The sequence below is a fragment of the Zea mays genome, chromosome 8, assembly GCF_902167145.1.
Source record: "Zea mays cultivar B73 chromosome 8, Zm-B73-REFERENCE-NAM-5.0, whole genome shotgun sequence".
Lineage (NCBI taxonomy): Eukaryota > Viridiplantae > Streptophyta > Magnoliopsida > Poales > Poaceae > Zea > Zea mays.
The window spans coordinates 145937881-145965102 of record NC_050103.1 but is presented as its reverse complement, the minus strand read 5'-3'; the positions used below and the strand labels follow the sequence as shown (position 1 = coordinate 145965102).

The 27222-nt window shown below is 49.7% G+C and overlaps 1 protein-coding gene across 1 annotated transcript; it reads left to right on the top strand.

The window, feature by feature from the left end:
- The first annotated feature begins 19233 nt into the window (after window positions 1–19233).
- Window positions 19234–24841, top strand: LOC103636059 (uncharacterized). Its single transcript, NM_001364925.1, has 2 exons — window positions 19234–20744; window positions 24038–24841. Exons 1-2 carry the CDS (start codon window positions 19355–19357, stop codon window positions 24706–24708), a joined length of 2061 nt encoding a protein of 686 aa, NP_001351854.1. The 5' UTR covers window positions 19234–19354; the 3' UTR covers window positions 24709–24841.
- Window positions 24842–27222: the final 2381 nt, after the last annotated feature.

The following is a 27222-nucleotide window of genomic DNA, read 5'->3' as shown; positions in this document are numbered from 1 at the left end:
AGCCAGAGTCAGTGGGCTTGTCGTCCCTTGGCTCGTTGAGGAAGGACTCATTTTCCTTGTCGTTGACCACCATCCCCTTTCCCTTAGGATCCATCTATTCAGGCGATTAGTCCCTTACGTGAAGAGAACGACTCTGATACCAATTGAGAGCACCTAGAGGGGGGTGGATAGGTGATCCTATAAAATTCAACAACTAATAGCCACAAATCTTGGTTATACAAATGTTAGTGTGACTAAGTAGTTGCGAAGCGAGTTCTTGTGGCCAAGACAATCACAAAGAGATCAACACAAGAGACACGCGATTTTATCCTGTGGTTCGGCCAAGTAACACTTGCCTACTTCCACGTTGTGGTGTCCCAGTGGACGAGGGTTGCACTCAACCCCTTTCAAGTGATCCAATGATCAACTTGAATACCACGGTATTCTTCCTTATAGTTTCGTTCCCGTTTGTGAGGAATCTCCACAAGTTGGAGCCTCTCGCCCTCACAAGATTGATCACAAAGAAAGCACAGAGTAAGGTTGGGAAGAGCAACACACACTAGAATTAAATCCACACCGCAAACACGCACACAAGTGAGAAGATGAGCACACAAAACACGCGCGGGGAGTTTGCAACTCGAAAAGTGCTCCAATCTCAAGAACGATGAACGATTGCGTGAAAGTGAGGACTAGAAGTCTTGGAATGCTTAGAGTGTGCTTGGGTGACTCCTCCATGCGCCTAGGGGTCCCTTTTATAGCCCCAAGGCAGCTAGGAGTTGTTGGAGGCCAACAAGGAAGGCTATCCTTGCCTTCTGTCGGGTGGCGCACCGGACAGTCCGGTGCACCACCGGACAACCACCGCTCATGTCCGGTGCGCGATATCCTTCCTTTTCTGGCGAAGTCGACCGTTGCAGAGACGTGGCAGATGGCGCACCGGACACTGTCCGGTGCACACCGGACAGTCCGAAGCCCCCTGTCGACCGTTGGCGTGGGCCACGCGTCGCCCGTGGATTGCGCGACCGACCGTTGCGCTGGCGGCCGTTGGCTCACCGGACAGTCCGGTGCACCACCTGACAGTCCGGTGAATTATAGCCGTACGCCGCCAAACATTCCCCAGAGTAGCCTTTTCACCGGAGTCCAGCCTGGCGCACCGGACACTGTCCGGTGCACCACCGGACAGTCCGGTGTGCCAAGCCGAGCTGGTCTTCGGCTGTAGGCAGCCAGACTTTTGCAATCCAATTCATTTCTTCTTTTCTCTGTTTCTAACACTTAGATAACTTCATTAGTATACAAAAACCAACTACTAAGTCTAGAAACATACCTTCTCTTTGATTTGCACTTCTTTCTTCATTTAGCACTTAAGAACTCAATTAAATGTGTTGGACACTTAATCACCAAAACATAGTAGAAATTGCCCAAAGGCACATTTCCCTTTCAACTCCTCTTGTTGCTTTTTAATGTGTTGGCATAAATCACCAAAAAGGGGGAGATTGAAAGGGAAATGTGCCTTTGGGCCATTTCTATAATTGTTTTGGTGATTAGATGCCCAACACAAATGTTTTGAACTTGTATATGCTAAGTGAGCAAGAAGTGCAAATCGAAGACGAGGTACGTTCCTAGACTTAGTGAATTGTTTTTTAAGTACTAACATGTTTGTCCAAGTGCTAGAAACAGTGCAGAGAAAAGAGAAACAAATTTGGAAAAGGATTGGCTGTGAGCAGCCAACATCAGCTCGGGCTTGGCACACCGGACTGTCCAGTGGTGCACCGGACAGTGTTCGGTGTGCCAGGCTGGCCGACGGTGAACCGACTGCTCTCGGGAAAACGATAGAGGCGTACGGCTAAAATTCACCGGACTATCTGGTGGTGCACCGGACTGTTCGGTGAGCCAACTGCGCCAGCGGCCAACGGTTGTCCGCGCGATCAACGCGCGACACGTGGCCAGCTCCAACGGTCGGCTGGGTCCGGTGCACCAACCAGTCCCGAGGAGCAACGGTCGGCTGCACCCGATATGGAAGGAGATCGCGCACCGGACATGAATAGTGGTTGTCCGGTGGTGCACCATACTGTCCGGTGCACCACTCGACAGAAGGCAGGAATTGCCTTCCAAGTTGGTCTCCAACGGCTCTTAGCTTCCTTGGGGCTATAAAATGGACCCCTAGGCGCATGGAGGAGCACACCAAGCATTCTCTAAGCATACTAAGACATCCAGACTCCGCTCCCACGCATTTGATTCGTTGTGTTAGTGATTTGAGCTTCATTCGAGTTGTGAACTCCCTGTGTTGTCCTTTGAGTTCAAGTCTTTACTTGTGTGCGTGGTTGTGCTGCGTATTTGAGTTTTGTGTGTGTTGCTCTCCCAACCTTACTCTCGTGCCTTCTTTGTGATCTATATTGTAAGGGCGAGAGGCTCCAACTTGTGGAGATTCCTCGCAAACGGAAAGAAAACTCTGAAAGGAAAAGACCGTGGTGTTCAAGTTGATCACTGGATCACTTGAAAGGGGTTGAGTGCAACCCTCGTCCATTGGGACGCCACAACATGAAAGTAGGCAAGTGTTACTTGGCCGAACCACGGGATAAAAATTGTGTATCTCTTGTGTTGCTTTTCTGTGATTGTTTTGTTCACAAGAACTCGCTTCAAAGCTACTTAGTCACACTAACACTTTAATAATCAAGTTTGTGGCTATTTAGTGTTTGATTTTAAAGGATCACCTATTCACCCCACTCTAGGTGCTCTCAATAAGTTCATTACTTTATCCTTGTGCTAGCAGACCGAATATAATGCTTAGCGTATGCATGTGCGCTAGATTTCAATCCGATCCCAAGGAGTGTCACCTTGTGGCCGTGAAGCGAATTCTTCGATATTTAGTTCATACGCCTTGCTTCGGGATCTGGTATCCAAAGGGGTCTACCTTTGACTTAATCAGATATTCAGATTCCGACTATGCCGAGTGCAAGGCTGAAAGGAAGAGCACATCAAGGGCTTGTCAATTTCTAGGAAGGTCCCTGATGTCTTGGAGCTCTGAGAAACAAACATCCGTTGTCCTATCCACCGCTGAGGCCGAGTATGTTGCCGCAGGTCAATGTTGCGCGCAACTACTTTGGATGAGGCAAACTCTTCGAGACTTTGGCTACAATATGAGCAAAGTCCCCGATGTAATAATGAGAGTGCAATCTGCATGGCAGATAATCATGTTGAACACAGTCGCACTAAACACATAGACATCCGGTATCACTTTTTGAGAGACCACCAGTAAAGGGGAGATATCGATGTTTGCCATATTAGCACCGAGAACTAGCTAGCCGATATCTTCACCAAGCCTTTAGATGAGAAAAGGTTTTGCAAGTTGCACAGTGAGCTAAATGTCTTAGATTCGTGGAACTTGGATTGATTCATAACATACATGTGCCTTTATGCCTTTGCTCATGCTCTTTTAAGCATTTCTGTCTTTGCTTGCTTATTTTGGTTCTTAAGTTGTAAAATGTCATCCCCGGACCTCACAAGTCATTGTGCAAATGTTGCATATGTTTAGGGGGAGGATATGCTACAACTTAACCCTTTGAGACTAATGTGTTTGCCTGAGTGATTTTGATATAGTTCAAAGATGGATTGAAAGGGAAAAGGTGCACTTGGACAAAGAAAAGGCTTCCACTGCATTACGGTATCAATGTACTTTGTTCCAAGTCACTATTGTGTTTTCTCATAGCCCTTGGTTTTATTTGCAATTTTTTAGCAAGGCTATGGGGTTAAAAGACCACTAGTTCTTCTGTTTTGGCGCTTAATTTGAAAGGGGGAGAAATTAAGGCCAAAGCAACTGGATCAGCTACCACCTATGAATTTTTTAAAATTTTAGTGTGAGTATACTTGGTTTTTTATCAAAACCCTCTAATTGCAAAAACTACTCTCTTGTGGGGTATAAATTTGGTTATGGGAAAAAGGGAGAGTTTCTGGCGTTTGATAAAAACTAGTCTCGAAAGATACTTTGATTTGCCAAAACAAAGTGTTTTTGACATAGAGATAGGAAAATGAATTTGTTTTGTGAAAACAAACCAAGTGGTGGAAAAAATAATCCAAATATGCCAAATCCTATGATAATTTAATTAGTTTTAAGTTTGATATCAATTTGCACTTTTTAGCTCGCTTTTGGATATGTTAGTGCATTTTGAGTTGCTTTTGATGTGTTGGCATGAATCACCAAACAAGGAGAGATTGGAAGGGAAATGTGCCATTGGGCCATTTCTATATTGTTTTGGTGGTTAGATGCTCAACACATTATGTTTAGACTAACATGAGAAATTAACATAGGTACATGAAGCAAATTGAGCTTGGAAGAGGACATAATACAAATCTATATGAGACCAAGTGAAAAAGGTAAGCTCTGAATACTTAGTCAATTGTTTAGGTACTAATCATATTTGTCTAAGTGCTAGGGACTTTATAAAGTCAAGCCAAAAAGGAGCAAAAGAGAATAAGATTGAAAAGGATAAAATGGGCTAGACCACGTTGCACCGGACGATCCGGTGCCACCCACCGGACAGTCCGATGTGCACTAGACTGTCCGGTGCACGGTCCGTCGTACTGGCTGCTCTCGAAAATTTCAGCTTGCATCGGCTATAATTCACCGGACCGTCCATGTGGGGCGTCGGACAGTCCGATGTGCGAGCTAGCCAACGGCTAGTGACCACGTTGGTCACGGGCCAATGGTCGAGTGGTGCACCAGACGGTCCGGTGCCCCCAGAAGCAAAAAGTAGCCAATCAAGGGATTCTCTACTGTTGCGATGTTCACTGTCCGGTGTGCACCGGACAGTCCGGTGCACCCGCGGACAGAAGGCAACCAACGCCTACCAAATGGAGCTCCAACGCTCCTAGATCCCTTGGGGCTATAAAAGGGACCCCTAGGCACATGGAGCATTACACCAAGCATCCTTTGAACATCCAACAACACCAAGACACTGCGACCACACTATAGCTTTGATAGATTGAGATTTGAGCAAGTGTTTTGAGTTGTAATTCCGTTGTGTTGTCTCTTGTGCTCCTCTCTCAACTTGTGTGTGTAGCTATGATTTTTTTCTCTTGTGTGTGTTTGACCCCCTTACTATTGTGATTTATTTGAGATCAACTATGTAAGGCGTGAGAGACTCTAATTTATGTAGATTCCTCACAATGGGAAAATCTTGAGATAAGAAAGAGAACCGTGGTACTCAAGTTGATCAGTGGATCACTTGAGAAGGGTTGAGTGCAACCCTCATCCACTGGGACACCACAAAGTGGATTAGACAAGCATTTTACGCTTGACCGAACCACGGGATCAAATCACTGTGTCACTTGTTACTTTATCTTATTGCGATTTTACTCTTTCTAGCAACTCACTTCACTCACAATATTGCTCTAAGTTTTATACTCACATTGTGAGAGCAATTAAGTGAAGAAGCTCTCTCCTCTCATCCTCTTCATTTGAACTTGGTTTTTGATATCACTAATCCAATACTAGACCAAGTTTGTTTTTGTTGAGCCATTTTTTCAGGATCACCTATTCAGCCCCCCTCTAGGTGCTCTCAAGTGTATGCAGCCCTCATAGGCCAAGGAATGCGCAGCCCCTTCACAGGACACGAGCGACGCGTTAGACATCAGGCCCGTCATGATGGACGGGAGAGACTCCAACTCCTCTTGCAGCTACCCGAGAAAATGAGTCCCCACCTCCTCTCCCGACTTGTCTAAGGGGGCAGTCTGCACACCCAGGTCGTGGTACGTATCCACAAAAAGTGTGTGTGCCCGGTCCACACCCACAAGCATGGCGACCTCCATTCTCTCGCGGTAGGCGTGCATACTCTTCACCTCGAGCTCAAGCTCGGCAGCACACTTGCGGGTAGCTTGGGCCTCCGCGCATGCACTTTTGGCCTCCGTCTTCGCCTCAGCAGCGATGTCCTTCTCGTCATTGAGCCGACGACCGAGATCTTCACTCTCTTTTTCAAGCGTAGTCACCTTATCAAAAAGGTTTTGGCTTTTGTTCTTGGCTGTGGAATTGTCCCTGATAGCTTCGGTGTGTTGCATCCGATGGCGCTCTATTTTGCCCTCCAGCTGTCTCCTCTCGGAACGCGGCTACAAGGTCGCATCATTAACTAGCGCTCTGGACACAACTTGATCAGTGAAGACAGACGTCTGATGTTACAAAAACCAGGGTTAAAAAACTTACATAACGCAGCTGTCGCGCGACAGCCGTCGCCACGCCTTAGGTCGTGGAAGCGCTGACAACTTCTCCGCCCCCATCAGCAATGGCGTAAAAGTGCGCCCACAGGTTCGACGAGGTCACAACCACACCCTTCGTTGAAGCCCCTATGACAGCGGACGACCTCGCCGGTGCCACCACCAACTACCCAGTTTTAGCCCCTACACCAGAAACACAGGTTAGCACAAACATGTGTCACCATACACAATCCACAAACCAACACCCTACTTACCAATAGGCGGTAGCCCTGTCTGGGCATCAAACATGGTGACGCCTCCTACCAGGTAGTTGTCAACGGACAACTCTTGGCTGGTCCCTCCAGTCTCTAAAACCACCGCCTAAATAGCGCGCGGTGGTGAAGACACCCTCTCGGGCGCCACTGGTGCCGCCGGAGGGGGCATCGCAGAAGCCGGAGCAGCTTCCTTCGCGCTGGGACGTGACACCTTGGCGTCGTGTCGTGGGTCCACCAGCCGAAGCGGGGCCTTTCGCTTCTTCCGCATGGACTCCTAACGGTCCTTTTCCATCACTGTTGACACAACAACACCAATGTTTCTTCTGTAAGGAAAGATTTTTAACTCACGAGCCATACGAGACGTAAAGTAGTCATCGCTGGCGGCCTGGTGAACGAGGTCTCCTATGCCACTGACCCCCGGTCACCTTCAACATTCGCGAAGATGTTTCTCAGTGATCGAGCGAAGTCATAACCTCCACAGGCCCAGCGCATGTCCCTGCCAATTCCTCAACGAAATACCTAGAGGCCCTCGACCTCGCCATTATCCTCTATGTACCTTTCGCCTCCATCTTCCTCTTCCGAATCGCCGCATCACAGCCTTCTCTTTCGAGGTGCCTTTTTGACCGGGTTATCACCTTTTTCCCTCGGTCATCCCTAGCATCAGTAGGACCCCCCTCCGGGTAAGAACCGTACCGCAAACCATTCCGCTTAAAAACTCGATTACTAACCTGACGTTGGAACCTTGTATATCCTAGCTCCTTACTAACTCTGTGACCTATGGCAAGTAAACATGTGTGGGACCAGCTCATCAAGTCGAACCGACCCCTCGGAGGGCACGTGTTGGAGCGAAGGCCGTCTGCTCCCCTCGCTCGGTTCATTTATAACGTGAACATGACAGGTCACAACAGTGGGAGAGCGAAGTTTACCTCAACCAAGTGAAGGCTTTGGGACGGAGGGATCGATCAGGACAGGCGGAGGCCATGACGAGATTCGAAGACCCGACGCCCTAAGATGAAGGCTGCAGTCACCACCCGTACATGTTAATGAAGCTGGCCCATGCGGCGCCATTCTAGATTGTTTGACCCCACGTGTAAGCCCAGCACAGGGTAGGATTGATGGTGTGTCAGTTCGTGTTATACTTAACCACACTGTAATGACTTGTTGCCGTCTCTAACTGTGTCACAACGAAACACAAAAAACATTGGTCAGGTGAACCTTTACTCCTTAAATTACCAAAATAAGACTAAAGAGGGGAGGAATCTGATTTATTCCCTTTTAGTCTATATATTTAATAATACTAGATCAGGCGGCGCCCCTTCGGGCGCCCTATCTAACATGAGGGAAAACCAGAGTGAACAATTATTCATGTCATATTCAAATTCAGCCAAAAGTTTCATAAATTATTTAGCACAATTGCTGCTTTAAAGATTGAATATCCCACAAATTGGTTAGTGCGAGACGTAAGATCTGTTTTGTACCATTACAAGCCAGTATAGTAATTTGTGCTGGTACCTATATTATTTTCATTTGGTCATCATATGGACTTTTTTAAAAAAACACAGAAATCCCACTAAAGAAACCTAAAACATTTCTTGAAACTTACAAATGCACTCTGTTTGAATTTTGTGCAGAAGCAAATCAAGGAACTGGAATTAGAGAGAAATTCCATGGTCATTGAGGAAGCAGGGAACTCGAAGGATTATTATGATCTCTCATAGTAACATAGGAGTTTGAAGAAGGATGCCCATGATATTGTCCTTTCTCTAAAACATTTGCCTTTCTTGCAACCTAGAACATTTTCGGCCTTTTTTGCAGCCAACTTTTCCATTGATGAAAATGTTACATGTGGAATTATAACAAACTTCGAAAAATTGAAATCACATGGTAAAGGTACATAAGTTAAAAAATAATTCCATTCCAATCTATCCCTCTAACGCGATTCTCTATTTTGTTTATATCTTCCGAATACATAATAATTTACCTACGTGTTTGGTAATGTGTTCCATGACACAATTCATGTAGCCATGCGTTTTGTGCTGAATTGGGAAGGGATTTCAATCTTAAGGCTAGTTTGGAAACACTATTTTCCCAAGGAATTTCAATTTTCCCAAAGAAAAATGAACTAATTTTCTTTGGAAAAATAAAAATCCCTTAGGAAAATGGGGTTCCCAAATTAGCCCTTAAGCAGCAATTATTCCTGCTCGCTGTTGACTGCTATGTTTTGCAACAGAACATGTACTTGGTGCACTCGTCACAGGTAACATCTAGATCCATGCCTTGCTTGGAGCTATGATTATAAGATTTCAGAACTGGGTCCGTGTGTGTGTGTTTAATAATGATCTGGTTTATCAATTTACATTGCAATGAGAAGTGGTTTGAAAAAAACTAAAAATCTATCTGCTTGATTTGCTTTCACCTTATAGTTTCGAGACTATTGATAATTGTATTGCTATTAAATTAAATGTAGGATACAATTTGGCTAACACAAGTAGTGGCAATGTCGAGGTCAGAAAAGATGAACCCAAGCAGATTAATTCCAACTCCAAGAAGTAAGACTAGAAGAGAAAGCTTGATACCCTCGCTGCACATCATTGAATTGGTATTAGCTCAGTGGAAATAACAGTTAATACCACAGGGACCATTTAGGACCAGAAAATGATACGCATACTTAATTGATCATTTGATCCGAGAGACTGTTTGAAAATATCTGAAACTCAATTGCTCTCCTGAATCAAAAGTACAAAATGGATATAAAAGATTTGTGTTTACTTAAGTTATTTTTCTATCGTTCCTCTGACCGTAAATGGGGTTTGATATTGTGATAAATCTACACGGTTTATATCTTGAATGTGAATATTTTCTTCAAGATGATGGTATCCAGTAGCACAATGAAAGGTATGATCGCCAACTTCGTCATCTGTAGAACATACTAAGCTTAATGTATCTTCTCATGTTTTATATAAAATGGTACCTAGACGAGCTTACCTGGCAGATTCCAAAGGAGTTGAATCCTAAACTCAGGTTGAGAAGGCCAATTGATGTGACATTCAGCAACCTAAAGAGTATCATTGCCTGTCCATCGATCGCCTTGGGCTCAAAGAAACGTAAGCGTTATGCTACATGGAGGGTGCAAAAGGTCACCATCAGATGCCATCTTGTTAAGGTTATAACTGCATAGGTTCATAAAGAAGACAAGTCAACATCCCGCTCTGAGCAGCTATACTTGATGCTTAGTTATTCAAGGTGCATTGATGCATGGGAAAAACAAAGTATGTGTACTAACCGAATGGAAAACCAAGCGTGCTGATGAGAGCTTCGTTGCAAATGGCAATGGCAATTAATTAAAGATGCAGCAAAAAGTCCAAGCGACCTGATCACACTGAGCTAGAATGTGATGCTAGCAAAAATATAAGAACATTGTGAAATATGAACAGAAGCATTTTCTCGCGGTATCCTAGGACCATAAGACATCTAATTCATGTACCTGTAAGTAGGAATGCATCACGAGGAACGAGTGCAACACCTAGCAACCCAAGGAACTAATAAAGAACTAACCTAACACGTGTTATCATTTGCAGGAACCAATTAACAGGGCAAGTTATTCAGAAAATTAAATATGAGGGACTAAAATGTATGCACACTTTGCACCTAAAATTGTTTATAGCTGCACATTTTGTAAGTAAAGGCATGGTCGGTAGATTAACAGACAGAGCATAGTTTAGACAGAGGTGTGGGTGAATTAAGGTTTTGTAGCCTTGAACAAATTTGTCCCACTAACTGTAGCTATATTATATGTAATCAATCATGACAGAACTAACTTAATGAAATGGAGACAGTGAACGAATAACGATGCTAAACAATAGGGATGTTTTACTAATCAATACGCCATAGGACTGGTGAGTCTGCAAACAAAACTATGTTAAACCAAAAGACCAATTCAGTCTCTGGAAAAGGAGCATAACAGGATCGATGGAACATCAAGCATTTCGAAAATTATGAATGATGGCCTTCTGAGAGTGCCATCTAGTTGCCATAAACCCTAGTTTATGACTGCAGTAGGCCTAAACCTTTCTTTAATCATCAACACACAAGATCTGACCAGCTTAGCATGAGCAAAAATTAGGTTAATTGTAAGGACCAACAAATATTGAACCAAGTATTCACCCCTTCATGGATTTAGACAACACATCGCAGGTCCGTGCATAGCAATCTAGGATTTGGGACATACCAACGTGGTCGCCGAAGTTTGCCGCCGAGGTGCCTGGTCGTTGAAGGGGGTCTATGCCGATGTCGTGCCCGCCCACTCCTGCTGGTCAGCCAACAAGCCGCGACATCTGATTGACCTCGCGCACGCTGACAAGCTCGTCGTTGTCAAAGGCCCTCCGCCCAATGCCGTCAAGTAGTGGACTCTTCCAGATATGGTGGAGACACGTCGTCGAAGCCTCGATCTGTTATCGCGGCGCTAAGCATCGGAGTCAGGTGGTCGTTGGACACAGATTTCAACTGTGATGGCGGTCGGCTGCCACCAGAGGCTTCCAATGAGGGAGACGACCACGTGGAGCGCGGCGAGCGAGCCGGAGGTGACAGCAACGACGACATCCTCTGAACGGGCGGTATCGAGGAAAGGCTGCAACACAACGACGGGGAGTGTGATGGCTGCCTACGGGGTGGGGGAAAAGGCAAGGCGACATTGCGTGCGGAGGGAGGTGGATGAGAGAGACAGAAGATGGGAGCGAGAGGACTGGAAAATTCGCATCCGTGAGAGGCAAAATTTCGCGTCCGCGGAGGCGTGCACGCGTCGGCACGTCCGAGCTCGCCGTACGCGGAAACGCGGAGAGGGCTTCAGATCCCAGCGTCTTTTAAGACTTTAGATAAGGACTAAAATAGACTAAAAAGGATAGAACTAAAGTTTAGTCCCAGCACCAAACGACCTCTGTACAAAGTACTCGTATAATTGAACTGAAGACGACTATATATTTTAGTTACCGAATGCAGAGTAGAGATGCTAATGGCCCCGATCCCTGATTCCCCGCGGAGAATTCCTCTGTTAGGGGATAGGGATGAGGAAGGTTCTCCCCTATGGGGATGTAAATGGGAAAAAATCTTCCCCGACGAGTAAACGGGGGCGGGGTTATCCCCTTTCCTCGCGGAAACCCGTTAAACTTGCATATGATAATGTTTTTATGTAATGTATAATGATAAAAATAAATAGTTACCTTGTCAAGAGATCACTCGTACAAATGCGTTTATTTTGATGTACATATAATAATTTCTTACATCTGACGATGTGTACAAGTAACAATGTTTTGTATTAATAACAAAGAAAGTATATCATAATATATATACAATGATTTCTTACGTCTGATAGGATTATAGCTACAGGGAATAAGGATGGAGAAGAAATACCCCGCAAGTGTTTGTGAAAATCCCTGCGGAGTTTTTTTTCCCGGGGAGGGGGAGCCAAAACTTGGCCTATCTGAGACAAGGATGACTACAACGAGACAACGTCGATTACATTCTCGTGCATGTCATCACCATCCTAATTCGCAACGGTTGAGCGCAAGGTTCATTGAGTGCCAGGCGCTGCGTCCATTGTGGCCGGCGCCGGCAAACAGAATAGCAGCCCGGTACACACGCACGGCATGGCAGGGCTGCTGCTACTACTACTAAACAAACAAGGGTAGTAGAAAACTGAAAACATGCCGAGTCGCTGCCAATCTCACGAGTCACGAACGATCCATGAACCGCACTTGGCGATGCCATGCGCGTGCATGCTTACGAGGAGGAGGACGATGACAGGGGGGAGGTTGTCCGGATCCCCCGCGGATTTTCCCCATGTGAGGGACACCCCGCTTCAGGGTTCGGCTCGCGCTTTGCGGCCGCCCTTGAAGAAAGGCTGCAACTGCCAAGGCAAATTTCCTGTGCTGTGCGCTGTGTAGTGTGCACCGCAGACCGCACGCGACGATGGCCACGCTTCCTCAGTTCCTCTCCGTCCGCCCACCCAGGCCCAGCTGAGCTCAGGCCCAGGCCGGTGCGCGGTGACGGACGGATGGGAGTGGAGTTGGTGCGGTTTTTAGACGCGAGCAAACGACTGCATGCAACGTGAGCCCGTCTGTCTCTGGTCACGCTCACGCTGTCGCGCGGCGGTGAGCGGTCTCTGTGTGGCACGTACGCCCGGCTCTCGGAGGCAAAAGACGCGCCACTACTACTGAACCGGACGATGATGGCACACTTGAAAAACAACGGTGGTGTTGCATTGCATCGCGTGCCCCCCCCCCCCCCCCCCCCCACGCAACGCATGCACTACCACGACGCTCGCGCTTGCGGCGGGCGTGACCCATGCACGCCGTCGACCGACGTACCCCGTTGTCAGTATTCAGACTGATGAAGCTGACGATGGCGCCAAGAAGACTGATATTCAGAAGGCAAAGGAAGTAGTTCTGGGCCAACGTGTGCGACGGCCCAATGTTCGTTATCCTAAGGAGATGTGGTCCAGCTAGACGGCCCATGTGGTCGTTGTAACAGTAGCAGGATAAAGGCAATAGAATGTTTCAGAAACAGGAGAAGAGGATAATAGAATCGTATTCCAGTCTTCTCTTCTACCTCGTGTTCCTTCCTCTTCTACGTAGTCCTAGCTGTAGCAGTCGAAGGCGTGTAACAATTGGTATCAGACTTTGTTGATCTTGGGTGGAGTTCTCTGCGGCGCAGTTACTGATGGCTGGTGCGGCAGTTTCAGGCGTGGCGGATGCCTTGGAAGCACAGGCGAAGACCATGGCAACGCAAGCTCAGTTGTTGCAGCAAATCTGCGATCGGTTGGACGTCCAGGATCGCCATTGGGAAGCGCTCGAGCACACCGTTGCTCGCAACGCTGCCTCCATCAACACCTTGACCAAGCAGGTTCAGGAGAAGGGCGTCGCTGTCTCGCCCGCGGAGGTGGCCAAGGCGTTGTCGACGCAGTTCGAGTCGAAGGTGGCCGAGTTCCAGTCGAGAACCTGGGAACGGATCGAAGAAGTAGATGGGTCACTTTCCAAGCGTGTCGCTGTGCTTGAGTCTTGGAGGCCTTTTGTCGAGCACTCAGTGGTCGCGGCCCAGTCGGCTGTTGATGCGCTGCGTGCTGATATATCTCGCGTGCCCAGCCACATCGACGGTGATCATCGCGCGTCGCCTTCCGTTCATCATCATGCTGGTATTCTCGGAGCATATGGATCAATGGGGGGGCGGCCACCTGCTACCTCGCCGCTTGCCGATGGCCCTCGTGGGCACCGTGGTGCACATCATCGTCGGGAGGACAGCCACGGGTTTGTTTATACCCAAGGCCTACTCCCGCACAATGGTACGCTTCCTGGTACCAATTCTTTTCATCCTGGGGTTCCTTTTGACAGTATTGCTGGTAGAGCACAGGACCAATCATCTCGCTATTTGGGGCAATTGCCAAAAATGAATTTCCCGAGTTTTGATGGTGATAGTCCAAAGCTTTGGCAGAAGCGTGCTGAGGACTATTTTACCATGTATTCGGTGGATCCTATTGTGTGGATCAAGGTGTCCACAATGCATTTTACGGGCGCTGCTGCAAGGTGGCTCCAATCTGTTGAGGGACAGTTGAGCCATCTTTCTTGGATGGACTTTTGCCATATGATTCGAGATCGCTTTGGCAAGGATCAACATGATGTCCTCATTAGACAGTTGTTCCATATTAGGCAAACCAGTAGTGTGGCTGATTATGTGGACCGTTTTTCACAGCTTGTTGATCAGTTGCGTGTGTATTGTCCGAATTCTGATCCTCTTTATAATATCATGCGTTTTGTTGATGGTCTTAGAGACGATATTAGATCTGTGGTTATGGTTCAACGTCCTCGGGATTTGGATACTGCCTTTGTTCTCGCTCAGTTGCAGGAGGAGGCGAGTGACAAAAGGAGGGATACTAGAAGATTTGATGCACCATTTTCTTCGAAGTCAGCGAGCAAGAGCCCGCTGCCATTGCCGTTGCCTCCACATTCAGATACTTCAACCAGACAGAACGTGCCATCGCCTGGGGGTGCAACCAAAGGGTCTTCTGCTGATGATAAGGTTGCCTCCTTGTTTGCATATCGCAAGGCCAAGGGTCTATGCTACAAGTGTGGGTTGCCATTTTCCAAGGGACATCGTTGTGCAGAAACAGTTCAGCTACATGTTGTTGATGAATTGTGCCAGTTCCTGCAAGCGCCTCAGCAGGATGACGATTGTCAATCAGTGGTTTCCGGGGAACTTCATGTGATGAATCTGTCTCAAGCTGCAATAGAGAAGGCACAACCTCCTAAGACCATGCAGTTTTTGGGCAACATCCGGGGTATGGACCTTTTGGTGTTGCTGGACTCTGGAAGTTCTCACTGTTTTCTCAGTACTCAAGTTGCTGATCAGCTGCAAGGGCTAACACCTTTGCCACAGGTGTTGTCAGTACAAGTGGCAAATGGGTCTAAACTTCAGTGTACTCATGAGTTGGTGCAAGCTTCTTGGTCTCTTGGTGGCTGTGAGTTTCAGTCGACGTTGCGTATATTGCCCCTTCAGACTTACGACTTGATTGTTGGCATGGACTGGCTTGAACAGTTTAGTCCTATGTGGGTGCATTGGGCAGACAAATGGCTGACCATTACTTATAAAGGTTCACCAAAGCAGTTATTTGGATTGCATTCGCCCAAGGGACAGTATTCAGTTGTTGAACTGTGTCATATTGCTGAATTGCCAGACAAGGATCATTCTATTCTATCTGCATTGCCAGCTGATCTTCAGACCTTGTTGTACAAGTTTCAGTCTGTTTTTGCAGTACCTAAAGGACTGCCACCTCCCCGAGATTGTGACCATCATATCAATCTTCTACCTGGTGCACAACCCTTCCATATGAGGCCTTATCGATATGCACCAGCCCTCAAATCTGAGGTTGAAAAACAAGTGGAAGAGATGTTGGCTGCAGGAATCATTCAACCCAGTCAGAGTGCATTTTCTTCCTCAGTCATATTGGTCAAGAAGAAGGATGACACATATCGTTTTTGTGTGGACTACAGGCATCTGAATGCTATAACTGTTAAAACTCGATTTCCTATTCCTGTGGTGGATGAGTTTCTTGATGAGCTACATGGTGCTGCTTGGTTCTCAACTCTAGACTTGCGTGCCGGATTTCATCAAATACGTATGGCTCCTGACGATCAGCACAAGACAGCGTTTCAAACACATAACGGCCATTATGAGTTTCGTGTTATGTCGTTTGGACTTACTGGAGCACCTGCTACGTTTCAGGGCGCCATGAACAAGACATTGTCATCTCTTCTCCGGAAATGTGTCTTGGTGTTCTTCGATGATATTCTTGTATATAGTCATACTTGGGAAGACCACTTGCTACATATAGAGTTGGTGTTGCAGCTATTGGTTCAAGATTGTTGGCAAGTTAAGCTGTCTAAGTGCTCCTTTGGCCGTCAAGAGATCTCTTACTTGGGTCATATTATTAGCCAAGCTGGAGTGGCTACTGACCCATCTAAAGTAGCTGCTGTGTCTTCCTGGCCTGCCCCTAAGACATGCAAAGAGCTGAGAGGATTTTTGGGTCTTGCCGGCTATTATAGGAAGTTTGTCAAAAATTTTGGTATATTGGCTAAACCACTAACCAATCTGCTCAAGAAGCACACTGTTTTTGTATGGACTGAGGTTCAGGATTCAGCCTTCCAAGCTATTAAACAGGCTTTGTCTTCTGCGCCAGTTTTGGCCTTGCCCAACTTTCATAGGTCGTTTGCTATTGAGACCGATGCCTCAGGAACGGGTATTGGTGCTGTGCTTCAACAGGACGGGCATCCCTTGGCATTTGTCAGCAAGGCCTTGGGGGTGGCTCATTTGGGACTTTCAGCATACGAAAAAGAATACTTGGCCATTCTTCTAGCTGTGGATCAATGGAGATCTTATTTACAGCATGCTGAATTCTTAATACTCACCGATCATCGCAGTTTGTCTCACTTAAATGAGCAACGTCTTCACACGTCTTGGCAACAAAAGGTGTTCACCAAGTTACTTGGCTTGCAATATCGAATTGTTTATAAGAAAGGTGTGGACAATGCTGCTGCGGATGCACTCTCTCGTCGCCCACACCATGAAGATCTTGAGTGTTGTGCTCTGTCAGTGGCTTCACCGAGCTGGTTACAGGATGTAGTGGCTGGTTACAACAATGATTCTGAAGCTCTGAAGTTGTTGACTGCATTATCAGTGGGTTCTCAGCCTCCATACAGCCTGCACAATGGTATTATCCGGTATAAAAATCGTGTTTGGTTGGGCAATAATTCTGAGTTACACAACAAAGTGGTCGCTGCTTTGCATTCTAGTGCCTTGGGGGGTCACTCCGGATTTCCTGTTACATATCGTCGCATTAAGCAGCTTTTCTATTGGCCACATATGAAGCAGACTATTAAGGACCTTGTTGATGCTTGTTCAGTTTGTCATCAAGCTAAGCCCGACCGTTCTCGGTATCCTGGACTCCTGCAGCCCCTTCCGGTACCACAACATGCTTGGCAGGCGATTTCCTTAGATTTCATTGAAGGATTACCACGGTCCGGGGTCTACAATACAATATTGGTGGTTGTGGACAGATTGTCCAAGTATGCTCACTTTGTGGCAATGCATCATCCTTTTACAGCACTGAAAGTTGCCAAGATTTTCATGACATCGGTATACCGTCTCCATGGCATGCCTGAATCCATTGTGTCTGATACGGATCGAATATTTACCAGTGCGTTATGGAAGGAGCTGTTTCAGTTGTCAGGTACATGCCTCCATATGAGCTCTTCATACCACCCCCAAACGGATGGACAAACTGAGCGGGTAAATCAGTGTGTGGAGACATATTTGCGCTGTTTTGTTCAATCTTGTCCCTCCAAATGGTCTTCATGGCTTCCAATGGCTGAGTATTGGTATAATTGCTGCTTCCATACTTCTCTGGGTCGGTCTCCTTTCGAAGTATTGTATGGCCATTCTCCTCGGCACTTTGGTCTGTCAGTTGATGATTCGGTGAACCATGCTGATCTTAAGCTCTGGCTGTCTCAACGTGAGCTCATGTTACGAGCTGTGCAGCAACATCTTCTTCGGGCACAACAACGAATGAAGAATCAGGCTGATAAGCGTCGGTCCGAACGCGAGTATCAAGTGGGCGATATGGTGTATTTGAAGCTGCAGCCTTATGTTCAGACATCTGTGGCTTTGCGTGCTAATCACAAACTTGCTTACAAGTACTTTGGTCCGTTCGAAATCTTGCAGCGCATGGGGAACGTTGCTTACAAGTTGAAACTTCCTGAGTCGGCTGTAGTTCATCCTGTGTTTCACGTATCTCAGCTCAAGCCCTCTCTTCATCCCAGGCATTTGGTGAGCAGCTCTCTTCCTGTTGTTCCGGATGCAATACGTTTTCCGGTACAAGTCATCCAGCGACGTGTGATTGCTCGTGGAGGAGCTCAAGTGCCGCAGGTGCTGATAAGGTGGTCAGGTTGTGATGCTGCTCTTGACACTTGGGAAGATGAGTTCGACGTTCGTCGCCGGTTTCCTCGGGCAGCCGCTTGGGGACAAGCGGCAAATCAAGACCAGGGGAATGTCAGTATTCAGACTGATGAAGCTGACGATGGCGCCAAGAAGACTGATATTCAGAAGGCAAAGGAAGTAGTTCTGGGCCAACGTGTGCGACGGCCCAATGTTCGTTATCCTAAGGAGATGTGGTCCAGCTAGACGGCCCATGTGGTCGTTGTAACAGTAGCAGGATAAAGACAATAGAATGTTTCAGAAACAGGAGAAGAGGATAATAGAATCGTATTCCAGTCTTCTCTTCTACCTCGTGTTCCTTCCTCTTCTACGTAGTCCTAGCTGTAGCAGCCGAAGGCGTGTAACACCCGTACCCGCTTCCGCGCGCTCCAAGGCGCGGTGTGTGTGATTTGGTTGGTCATCCAGGTGGTGTGCTTGCTTCTGGCTCGCGCCTAGTGTGGGTGCGTTGGTCGCTCGATAATGTGCTCCCGGTTGCTCCCCAAATCCAGACCCCGACGGACGGACGGACGGGGGGTCGAGGGCCAGCTTCCGCTTCGACCTCGAATATTTTTTATCCAGACTCGGGGGCTTCCGTGGCCACATTTTGGCGTAAACCGCCGGTTAACCGTCGGCGACGTACGTGCTGCTGGCACAAGGGTGCGGGTCTCAGTTGCCAACGCGCGGTTATCCGTTTCGTTCCGAGGTTTCTTTCTCAGCGGCAAGCAAAGCAACCGCAGATTCGATTTCATGCATGTGTTTGCTGGCAAACAACATCCCCCTGTTCCTATAGGTGTAGTCAGATCATTTTTTGTATATAAAAAAGGGTACCGAGTACGCCATGTTTGCATGCCAACGGGCCACTTCCAGCTTGATGCCTCGATGACAAGCACATCCAGCGACCGCGGTGGGGAGCACAATGCATGCACAGAGCAGCGTGCCAGCGTCCAGTTCACGGTTCACACGCGTGCAAGCCAGGCAGCGCCAGCTCAACGAGCGCGCCAAGCGCGCAGGCGGCGGACGGAAACACGCGCCGGTCCGAGGCAGCTATCGAAGCCGCCTGCTGCTGGCTGGCTCCCCTCTGGCCGGCTGCAGGGCACACTGACTACAAGACGCCGTCACGGGTGCCGCCGCCACTGTCCGTCTCGTCTCGATCCCACACCCGCCACTGCCACTGTACCCGCGCGCAAAAAACAGCCTACTACCACCACGCCCACGCGCACGTTCCCACCTCTTCCTCCCCAAATTTCTCACCCCCGAGAAGCAAAAAGCCACCGCCTGCAGACAACAAAGAAAAGCGGCAGCGCCAGCCAGTGAGAAGAAAAGCTCCAGCTCCAGCTCCCCCCCTCGGCCCTCCCCCCAATGCCTCACCCGTAAGCCGCGTCGCAGCTCCACCGCGCGTCGCAATGGCCGGCCCCGGCGCATCCGTAGCGGCGCTGGCGGTCCTGCTCGCTGCTGCCGCGGCCTTCACACGCTGCGCCGTCGCGGAGCCGCCGCCGAGGGAGCGGTCGGCGCTGCTGGCGTTCCTGACCGCGACCCCGCACGAGCGCCGCCTCGGGTGGAACGCCTCCACCCCGGCGTGCGGCTGGGTCGGGGTCACGTGCGACAACGCCAACGCCACCGTCGTCGAGGTGCGGCTCCCGGGCGTCGGCCTCGTCGGCGCCATCCCGCCGGGCACGCTCGGCCGGCTCACCAACCTCCGCGCGCTCTCGCTCCGCTCCAACCGCGTCCTCGGGACCATCCCCGACGACGTGCTCCAGCTGCCGGTCCTCAAGGCGCTGTTCCTGCAGCACAACCTGCTGTCAGGCCCCATCCCGCCGGGAATCCAGAGGCTCGGCGGCCTCGAGCGCCTGGTCCTCTCCCGCAACAACCTGTCGGGCCCCATCCCCTTCGCGCTCAACAGCCTCACCGCGCTGCGCGTGCTCAGGCTCGACGGCAACCGCCTCTCCGGGAGCATTCCCAGCATCAGCATCGCGGGCCTCGGCTCCTTCGACGTCTCCGACAACAACCTCAACGGCTCCATTCCCAAATCGCTCTCGCGCTTCCCGCGGGAATCCTTCGCCGGGAACCTCCAGCTCTGCGGGGACCCGCTGCCGCCCTGCAGCAGCCCGTTCTTTCCCCCAGCGCCGTCGCCCGGCGGGCCCAGCCCGCCCTCCGGCGGCGGCGGCGGCGGCGGCCCCGCGCCGGGCTCATCCAAGAAGCGAAAGCTCTCCGGGGCCGCAATCGCGGGCATCGTCGTGGGCGCCGTGGTGGTGGGGCTCCTCATCCTCATCGCCACCGTGCTCTGCGTGGTGTCCAGACGTCGTGGCGCCGGCGCCCGCGACGGGCCCAAGGCCGCGACATCCGCGGCGGCCAGGGGGCAGCCCCCGCCGGCGTCCGGCGGCTTGACGTCCTCGTCCAAGGAGGACCTCGGAGGCGGCGCGTCCGGGTCGGCCGCGGCCGTCGCGGCGGCGGCCGCCGCCGCCGCGGGGGAGCAGAGCCGGCTGGTGTTCGTGGGGAAGGGCGCCGGGTACAGCTTCGACCTTGAGGACCTGCTGCGCGCGTCGGCGGAGGTGCTGGGCAAAGGCAGCGTGGGGACGTCGTACAAGGCGGTGCTGGAGGAAGGCACGACGGTGGTGGTGAAGCGGCTCAAGGACGTGGCGGTGCAGCGGCGCGAGTTCGACGCGCACATGGAGGCGCTCGGCAGGGTGGAGCACCGGAACGTGCTCCCCGTCCGCGCCTACTACTTCTCCAAGGACGAGAAGCTCCTCGTCTACGACTACCTCCCCAACGGCAGCCTCTCTGCCATGCTCCACGGTCAGTGCCCAACCTCTTTTCCTCCTCGCGCTTGCATTGCGTTGCCTTAGCGTAGCTGCTGCACTGTATGCGATTTGCCTTGCTTTTTTGTTTTTTTTTTGTTGCCTCGCGCGGCTGGGCCGCTGGGGTTTTGTTTGCGCCTTGGGAGTTACTAGGGCTAGGCCGCGAGGGGAGGATCCGGCGGTGACTCGAGAATTCCAAGTCCAAGTCGTCGTCTCGCTCGGATAGCAGGATTGGCACCACTCATTCATTCGCGCGTTGGGAACGTAGCATTTACCCGAAAAAAAAACGTACAGGATTGCGCGAGGAATTCACCATCATTGCATCTCCTTCTCAATTGAAATTTGGCACCCTGCGTCGTCACGGCGTCCGTCGCATCCGCCCGCGGCGGCGCGCATGGACGCGGAAAATTCTGCCGGAACTGGCCGGCCAGCCGATCGGCGGTCGGTCGGTTGGTATGGTACTCTCCGTCTGCCATGTGCGCGGGGCGGGGTAGTTCTCGCGCGCTTTTCGTCCTCCCGTTTTCTTTTTTTCCGCGCTTTTCTGCGATGCGAGAGGGAGAGATGTTGCCCGACGACGGGACAGTGCGGGGCGGAGTGGTGCCGTGCGGTGCGGGCGGCGTGCACGGCAGTGATGAGCCACAGCCAGCGTGAGGGTCCCTGGCTGTAAAATCTCCGATGATGGTCTTGGTCCTGTCTGCCTGCCGGGCCGCGGGCCCCCTCGCCCCTCGTGGATGGTCACGGCGGACGGATGGGATGGGTGCGCTGCATGCGCGACAATTCCGCCACGAGGCACGTCTCCGCGTGCCGCAGTTAATTGCCACATGAGGATCCTCCAGCCGGCGTATTTCGGTATTTGTACTGTACCCACCCGGCGCCATGTCTTGTTCCTGGTACGCATCCAACAGTAGAAAAAGTTGGAAAGTATGCTCTGGGGACCGGTGGCAAATGGGGAGATGTCCGGTGCTCCACTTGTTATCCTCGTTGTACCTTTTGCGCACTGCTCGGCCTCGGAAAAATGCTCATCAGAATCGCTAGCGAGGTGCGGCCCGTACGCGACGGCGCAGAAAGTACCTGTACGCGTAGCACTTGGGCTGATATGGTGGGGGGCCGAAATGCGGCTGTGAGTTGTCGTGGTGGGGCCTGGCCGCGCTTGTAGCTCGCAAGTACGTGCTGGCGAGTGGCGACTGACGACTTCTTAATTTTTAGGTTCTCCATTTTATTCTATTTTAATCTTTAAATTGTTAAATATGAAAACTAAAATCTTATTATAGTTCTGCATTTAATAATTTATAAACTAAAATAAAATAAATGTAGAAACTAAAAATTAGTCTGCAAAAAATCAAACACCCCTTCCACCATCTTCACCCCTGGCCTCCTCCTCCTGCTACCCGGGGTCCGGGGAGAGGACGGGACGGCAATGCATGGCTGGCTCAAGGCCATCTGCGCGCCCACGGTTCAGCCCCCGCCCGGTCCATCCATATGCCTCCATGGACCCTGGATGCACGCCGCGCGTCCTCCGGCACACATCTGCCGACCGGTGCTGTTCATGCAACCGGGACGGCAATGAGCCTGAACTCTCCTTAACTGCCCGTGCCCAAAGCATTCAACACCCACTTGACAAGGATGGAAGCGGTGGCTGAGGTCGTTGCCCCGGTTACTACCCATCCTGGAAGAAACGGACCCGGGAGGATGGTGGATGGACGGCACACTTGTGGCACCAACAAGTCAGTTTCTCTCAGCCTTTTACAACTGGACCCCCGTTCCGTTTAGAGAACGGATATTTTCAAGAGTACCACCACTACCTGATGCTATTCGTGTTCGAATAGCATCAAATGTAATATCAGCTATTCGTGTTCGAATCCAAATCAAATGTAAAAGATAAATGTAATATCAGCTATATTTTCAAGAGTACCACTACCTGGTAGTAAATCGCAGCTCATGCCTCTGCACTGGCTAAAAAGGCTCTGTTTGTGCGCAATCATATGACGTGTGCTTATTGTTAGCAGTAGTACGTTAGTTCATCCAGCTTAGGATATTCTTTAGCGAAATTTTCGGCGCTTAGATCCTGCGAAGAAGTTCGTCGATTGCTCGAATCAACAATACACAGCTCGCAGCCTCTTTGTTTTTTTCCCTCTGTGGCCGTGCAATTATGTGTCTAGCTGCCCTGTCACGTCATACCGGTCCACCTACCAGATGTTGTTGTGCATGTCCTATATTCCAGTTAGATTGTTTAGTGGGTGTTTGAGAACAAAGTTTTTCTGCAGTATTGAAGCAATACTGTAGTATTGAGCAATACTATGGTATTATATACTTTGAGATGTTTGGCAACTCATCTGAAATCTATGTATATTAAACTGTATTGTAAATACTGCACTTGTTTTGCAGTTTTGAAAACTTTGGTCTCAGCCAAAGTTTTTCTCTGTAAAGAGAGCGCCAGCTGGGTCCCGTTCTGGCTAAGGCCCTGTTTGGGAACAAAGTTTTTGAAAAACACAGTTTTTGAAATACTATACTATACTTTAGTTATGACAATACCGTAGTTTATAATACCGCAGTTTTGAAAACTGAGGTCCAGAGCTAAGTTTAGAATGCCTTAAAACAACTATAGTATTTGCAATACTTCAGTTTTGAAAACAGAGATTTTACCCAGCTTGCCAAACACCATTATGTATATAATACTGCAGTATTTGAGAATACTGCAGTATTCTTCCAAAACTGCAGAAAAACTTTGTTCCCAAACACCCCCTAATTGGTCTCAACCAAACTTTTTTCCAAACACCTTGATGTATTGGATACTGTTATATTCGAAAACTTAAGCATTATAAATTGTAGTAATGTCATGACTAAAGTATACTTTAGTATTTGAAAAACTGCAGTTTGGAAAAACTGTGTTCCCAAACATGGCCTTAGTGTGTTTCTTAATTCAGTTTTTCGGTAGACCTAATCAACCTACTGCAGCCATGATTTTTATCTAATCCCTTTTTGTGTGCTTCATGGTGCTGTCCAACCGTACTTTTCTACCTGACCAGAAGTTGCTCATGTCTTGTCCTCGCTATACGCTGCAACGCTGGATGCAGTATCACGCTGTGACGTGTGTGGTTTTTAGTGCCAGCCAGAGCCAACAGCATGAATTTTGTGAACGTGAACTTTTGTTCCCATATACGTGCAATAAAAAAAAACGGTGTGCGTTGCTCAGTTGGCATTTGGATGGAGTCACTGAATCTTTGCGAGATGTTCCTTTTCCCATGTACTCGAGCTTTCTGATGGGGGGAGAGTTTGTGCATCCACGCGCAGGGAGCCGGGGCTCGGGGCGGACGCCACTGGACTGGGAGACGCGGATGCGGTTCGCGCTGTCGGCCGCGCGCGGGCTGGCGCACCTGCACACGGCGCACAACCTTGTGCACGGCAACGTGAAGGCCTCGAACGTCCTGCTCCGCGCGGACGCCGACGCCGCGGCGCTCTCCGACTTGAGCCTCCACCGGCTGTTCGCGCCGTCGACGACGCGGGCCGGAGGGTACCGCGCCCCGGAGGTGGTGGACGCGCGCCGGCTGACGTTCAAGTCGGACGTGTACTCGCTGGGCGTGCTCCTGCTGGAGCTCCTGACGGGGAGGTCCCCCTCGCACGCGTCGCTGGAGGGCGACGGCACGCTGGACCTGCCCCGGTGGGTGCAGTCCGTGGTGCGGGAGGAGTGGACCGCCGAGGTGTTCGACGTCGAGCTGGTGCGCCTGGGCGCCAGCGCCGAGGAGGAGATGGTGGCGCTGCTGCAGGTGGCCATGGCGTGCGTGGCCACCGTCCCGGACGCGCGGCTGGACGCCCCCGACGTGGTCCGGATGATCGAGGAGATCGGCGGCGGCCGGACGACGACGGCGACCGCGACGGAGGAGGAGAGCGAGGGCGTAAGGGGCACGTCGGAAGAGGAGCCGTCGCGGTCCGGAGGCACGCCGCCAGCCGCCCCGACGCCGTGACGCGGCTAGCAGCAGGGTAAAGTTGTTTGGCCTGATTAAATTGCATAGGTTCGTGATGATGCCTGTATGCCGGCATTGGACAGCTAGCGTGGTAGTATGTTTCTTCTTTGTTTTTCTTTTTGCTTTTTCTTTTTTGTCTTGCCAGGTCATTGTTTTGTTGGATCAATTTTTCTTTTTTCCCCCGTCTCCCTCTCTCTCTTTCAGGCTTCATTAATCCAAGTAAAAAAGTGTAATTTTTCTTCAGTTTTCTTTTATACCCTTTGTGATGGTTGCTGGAGCCTTCACCCATGTGCCTTTGATCGTCCTGAAGCTGAACCATGTTGAGGTGACCTGGGAGTAAAGCAACTGACTCCAAACTAGAAGCAAGCGCGGCAGGCCTCGTTGACATGCTAGTTGCTAGGTAGCCCCACCAGCATCTTGTTGTCGCTCGCTTGTCTGTCACTCAAACTCAATCATATGATGAATAAACCTTGCCCTTAGTGTTTGGTTGCTCCGGCTAAAGTTTGGCCCGGGTCACATCAAGCGTTTGACTTTTAAATATGAGTATGAAATATAGACCCAACCAACTGGACTAGATTCGTCTCGTTTTTTAATCTTCGGCTGATAAATTAGTTTTATAATCCGACTACATTTAATACCCGGAATGGAGGTTCAAACATTCGATGAGACAGGGGCTAAATTTTAGCGGGGTGTAACCAAACACGCGGAGTGTAACCAAACACCTGGGGGTGTTTGGTTGCTCATGCTAAAGTTTAGCCCGGGTCACATCAAGCGTTTGACTTTTAAATAAGAGTATGAAATATAGACCCAACCAACTGGACTAGATTCGTCTCGTCTTTTAATCTTCGGCTGACAAATTAGTTTTATAATCCGACTACATTTAATACCCGGAACGGAGGTTCAAACATTCGATGGGACATGGGCTAAATTTTAGCGGGGTGTAACCAAACACCCACCAATTGCTTTCACATCATTTCTTAGACACTGACAGGCTATTCGGCCGATCGGCGAAGCCCAGAGGTGCAGCGGATAAGATCTTCTTGTCCCAACAAACTCCGTGGCAGCCGCAGCAGCACAATACAACACACTGACACCGCCCGGTGTCGAGAGACTCGAGACAGACAGAAACGCGCGTTCCAGGTCCTTTGGATCGTCGTCCTGCATCGCCATCGGCGTCCATGTCCTGTACTTCTCTCTCTCTCTCTCTGCCCCTTCGCAAAAGACACCCGTAGGCCGTAAGCACTGATCAGATACAAGCAGCCCTCTCACATTCTAGAAGGAGGTTGACGGGGCATTACGGGTGATGGAACGGCTATCTAGGGCTCTGGGCCTTTCCCCGCCGGAGAGAGACACATGGGTGGTGGGGATGCCGGCTGCGCTTGGGCTCCCCGGCCCCGCCACTCCTCACGTGGCGCCCTGGGCTGCGTGTCGAAAGTGGCCGTCCACTCCTCACGAGCGGCAACCGGTTCACGAAATGTAACGTACTAACGTAAATGGTAATGGTAACGGTTTACGGCAGGCGATAACAAATTTGAATAAGGAGATCTCTATTTGTAGTGTGATATCGATTACGGTTGGACTTAAACAAACACAATCTAACGTTATTGATTACCCATTACGTTACCAATAAGTGAACCAAACGGCACCTAATTCTTTGTTTTTCTACCGAACATCCTAAAATGCAACGCATGAGAAAACTCCTTTCTGATTCTGACGGCTGTCCAACAACTGTTGGGGGTGGCCGGGTGGGGGGTCTTCCGTAAACTCGAAGGAAACGAGTCCCGGACTCCCGGTCGATGTTCATCTGACGACGTCCCAAATTCTCTTTTGAAGATTTCGAAAATCTATAGCACGCAGTTGAAGTGACCACAGGGCCGGTCCTGAGGGCGGTCAACCGGAGCGGCCGCACCGGGCCCCAAAATTCCAGGGGCCCCACCCTAGATATACATACAGTGTATATACGTATTATGGCTAAGTCCAGGTAAAACTAATCCAATTAGCCTCATGTCGATTCAACTGCCTGGACACCACGGTAATTGGAATAAAAAAATCCCTAATCACCGCCGGCCGCCGCAAACGCACGGTAAAGCCTTGCCCTTGCGCGATTGTGCCCTGCGCTTGCTGCCCTTACCATCTGATCACCTCACATTGCAGTCCTACCATCTTCTTGCCAGTCCCTAGGCCTGCTGTGCTGCCTGTTCACGGAATCACAACACAGGTCACGACTTCAACTGCTTGAAGCTAAGTTTACCTAAAAGTCCAATGTCTTCTATGGAGATCTTTAAGTATGTTCGGCAAATGGATTCGTATCCAAATATTTCAATCGCTTACCGGATATTATTTAATGTGCTTGTAACGGTTGCATCAGCTGAGAGAAGCTTTTCAAAGTTGAAATTGTTGAAGAACTATTTAAGGTCAACAATGTCTCAAGAATGGCTCAACGGATTGGCCACTTTATGTATTGAGAAAAAATTATTGGACAAGGTTGATAGCAACACTATTATCAACGACTTC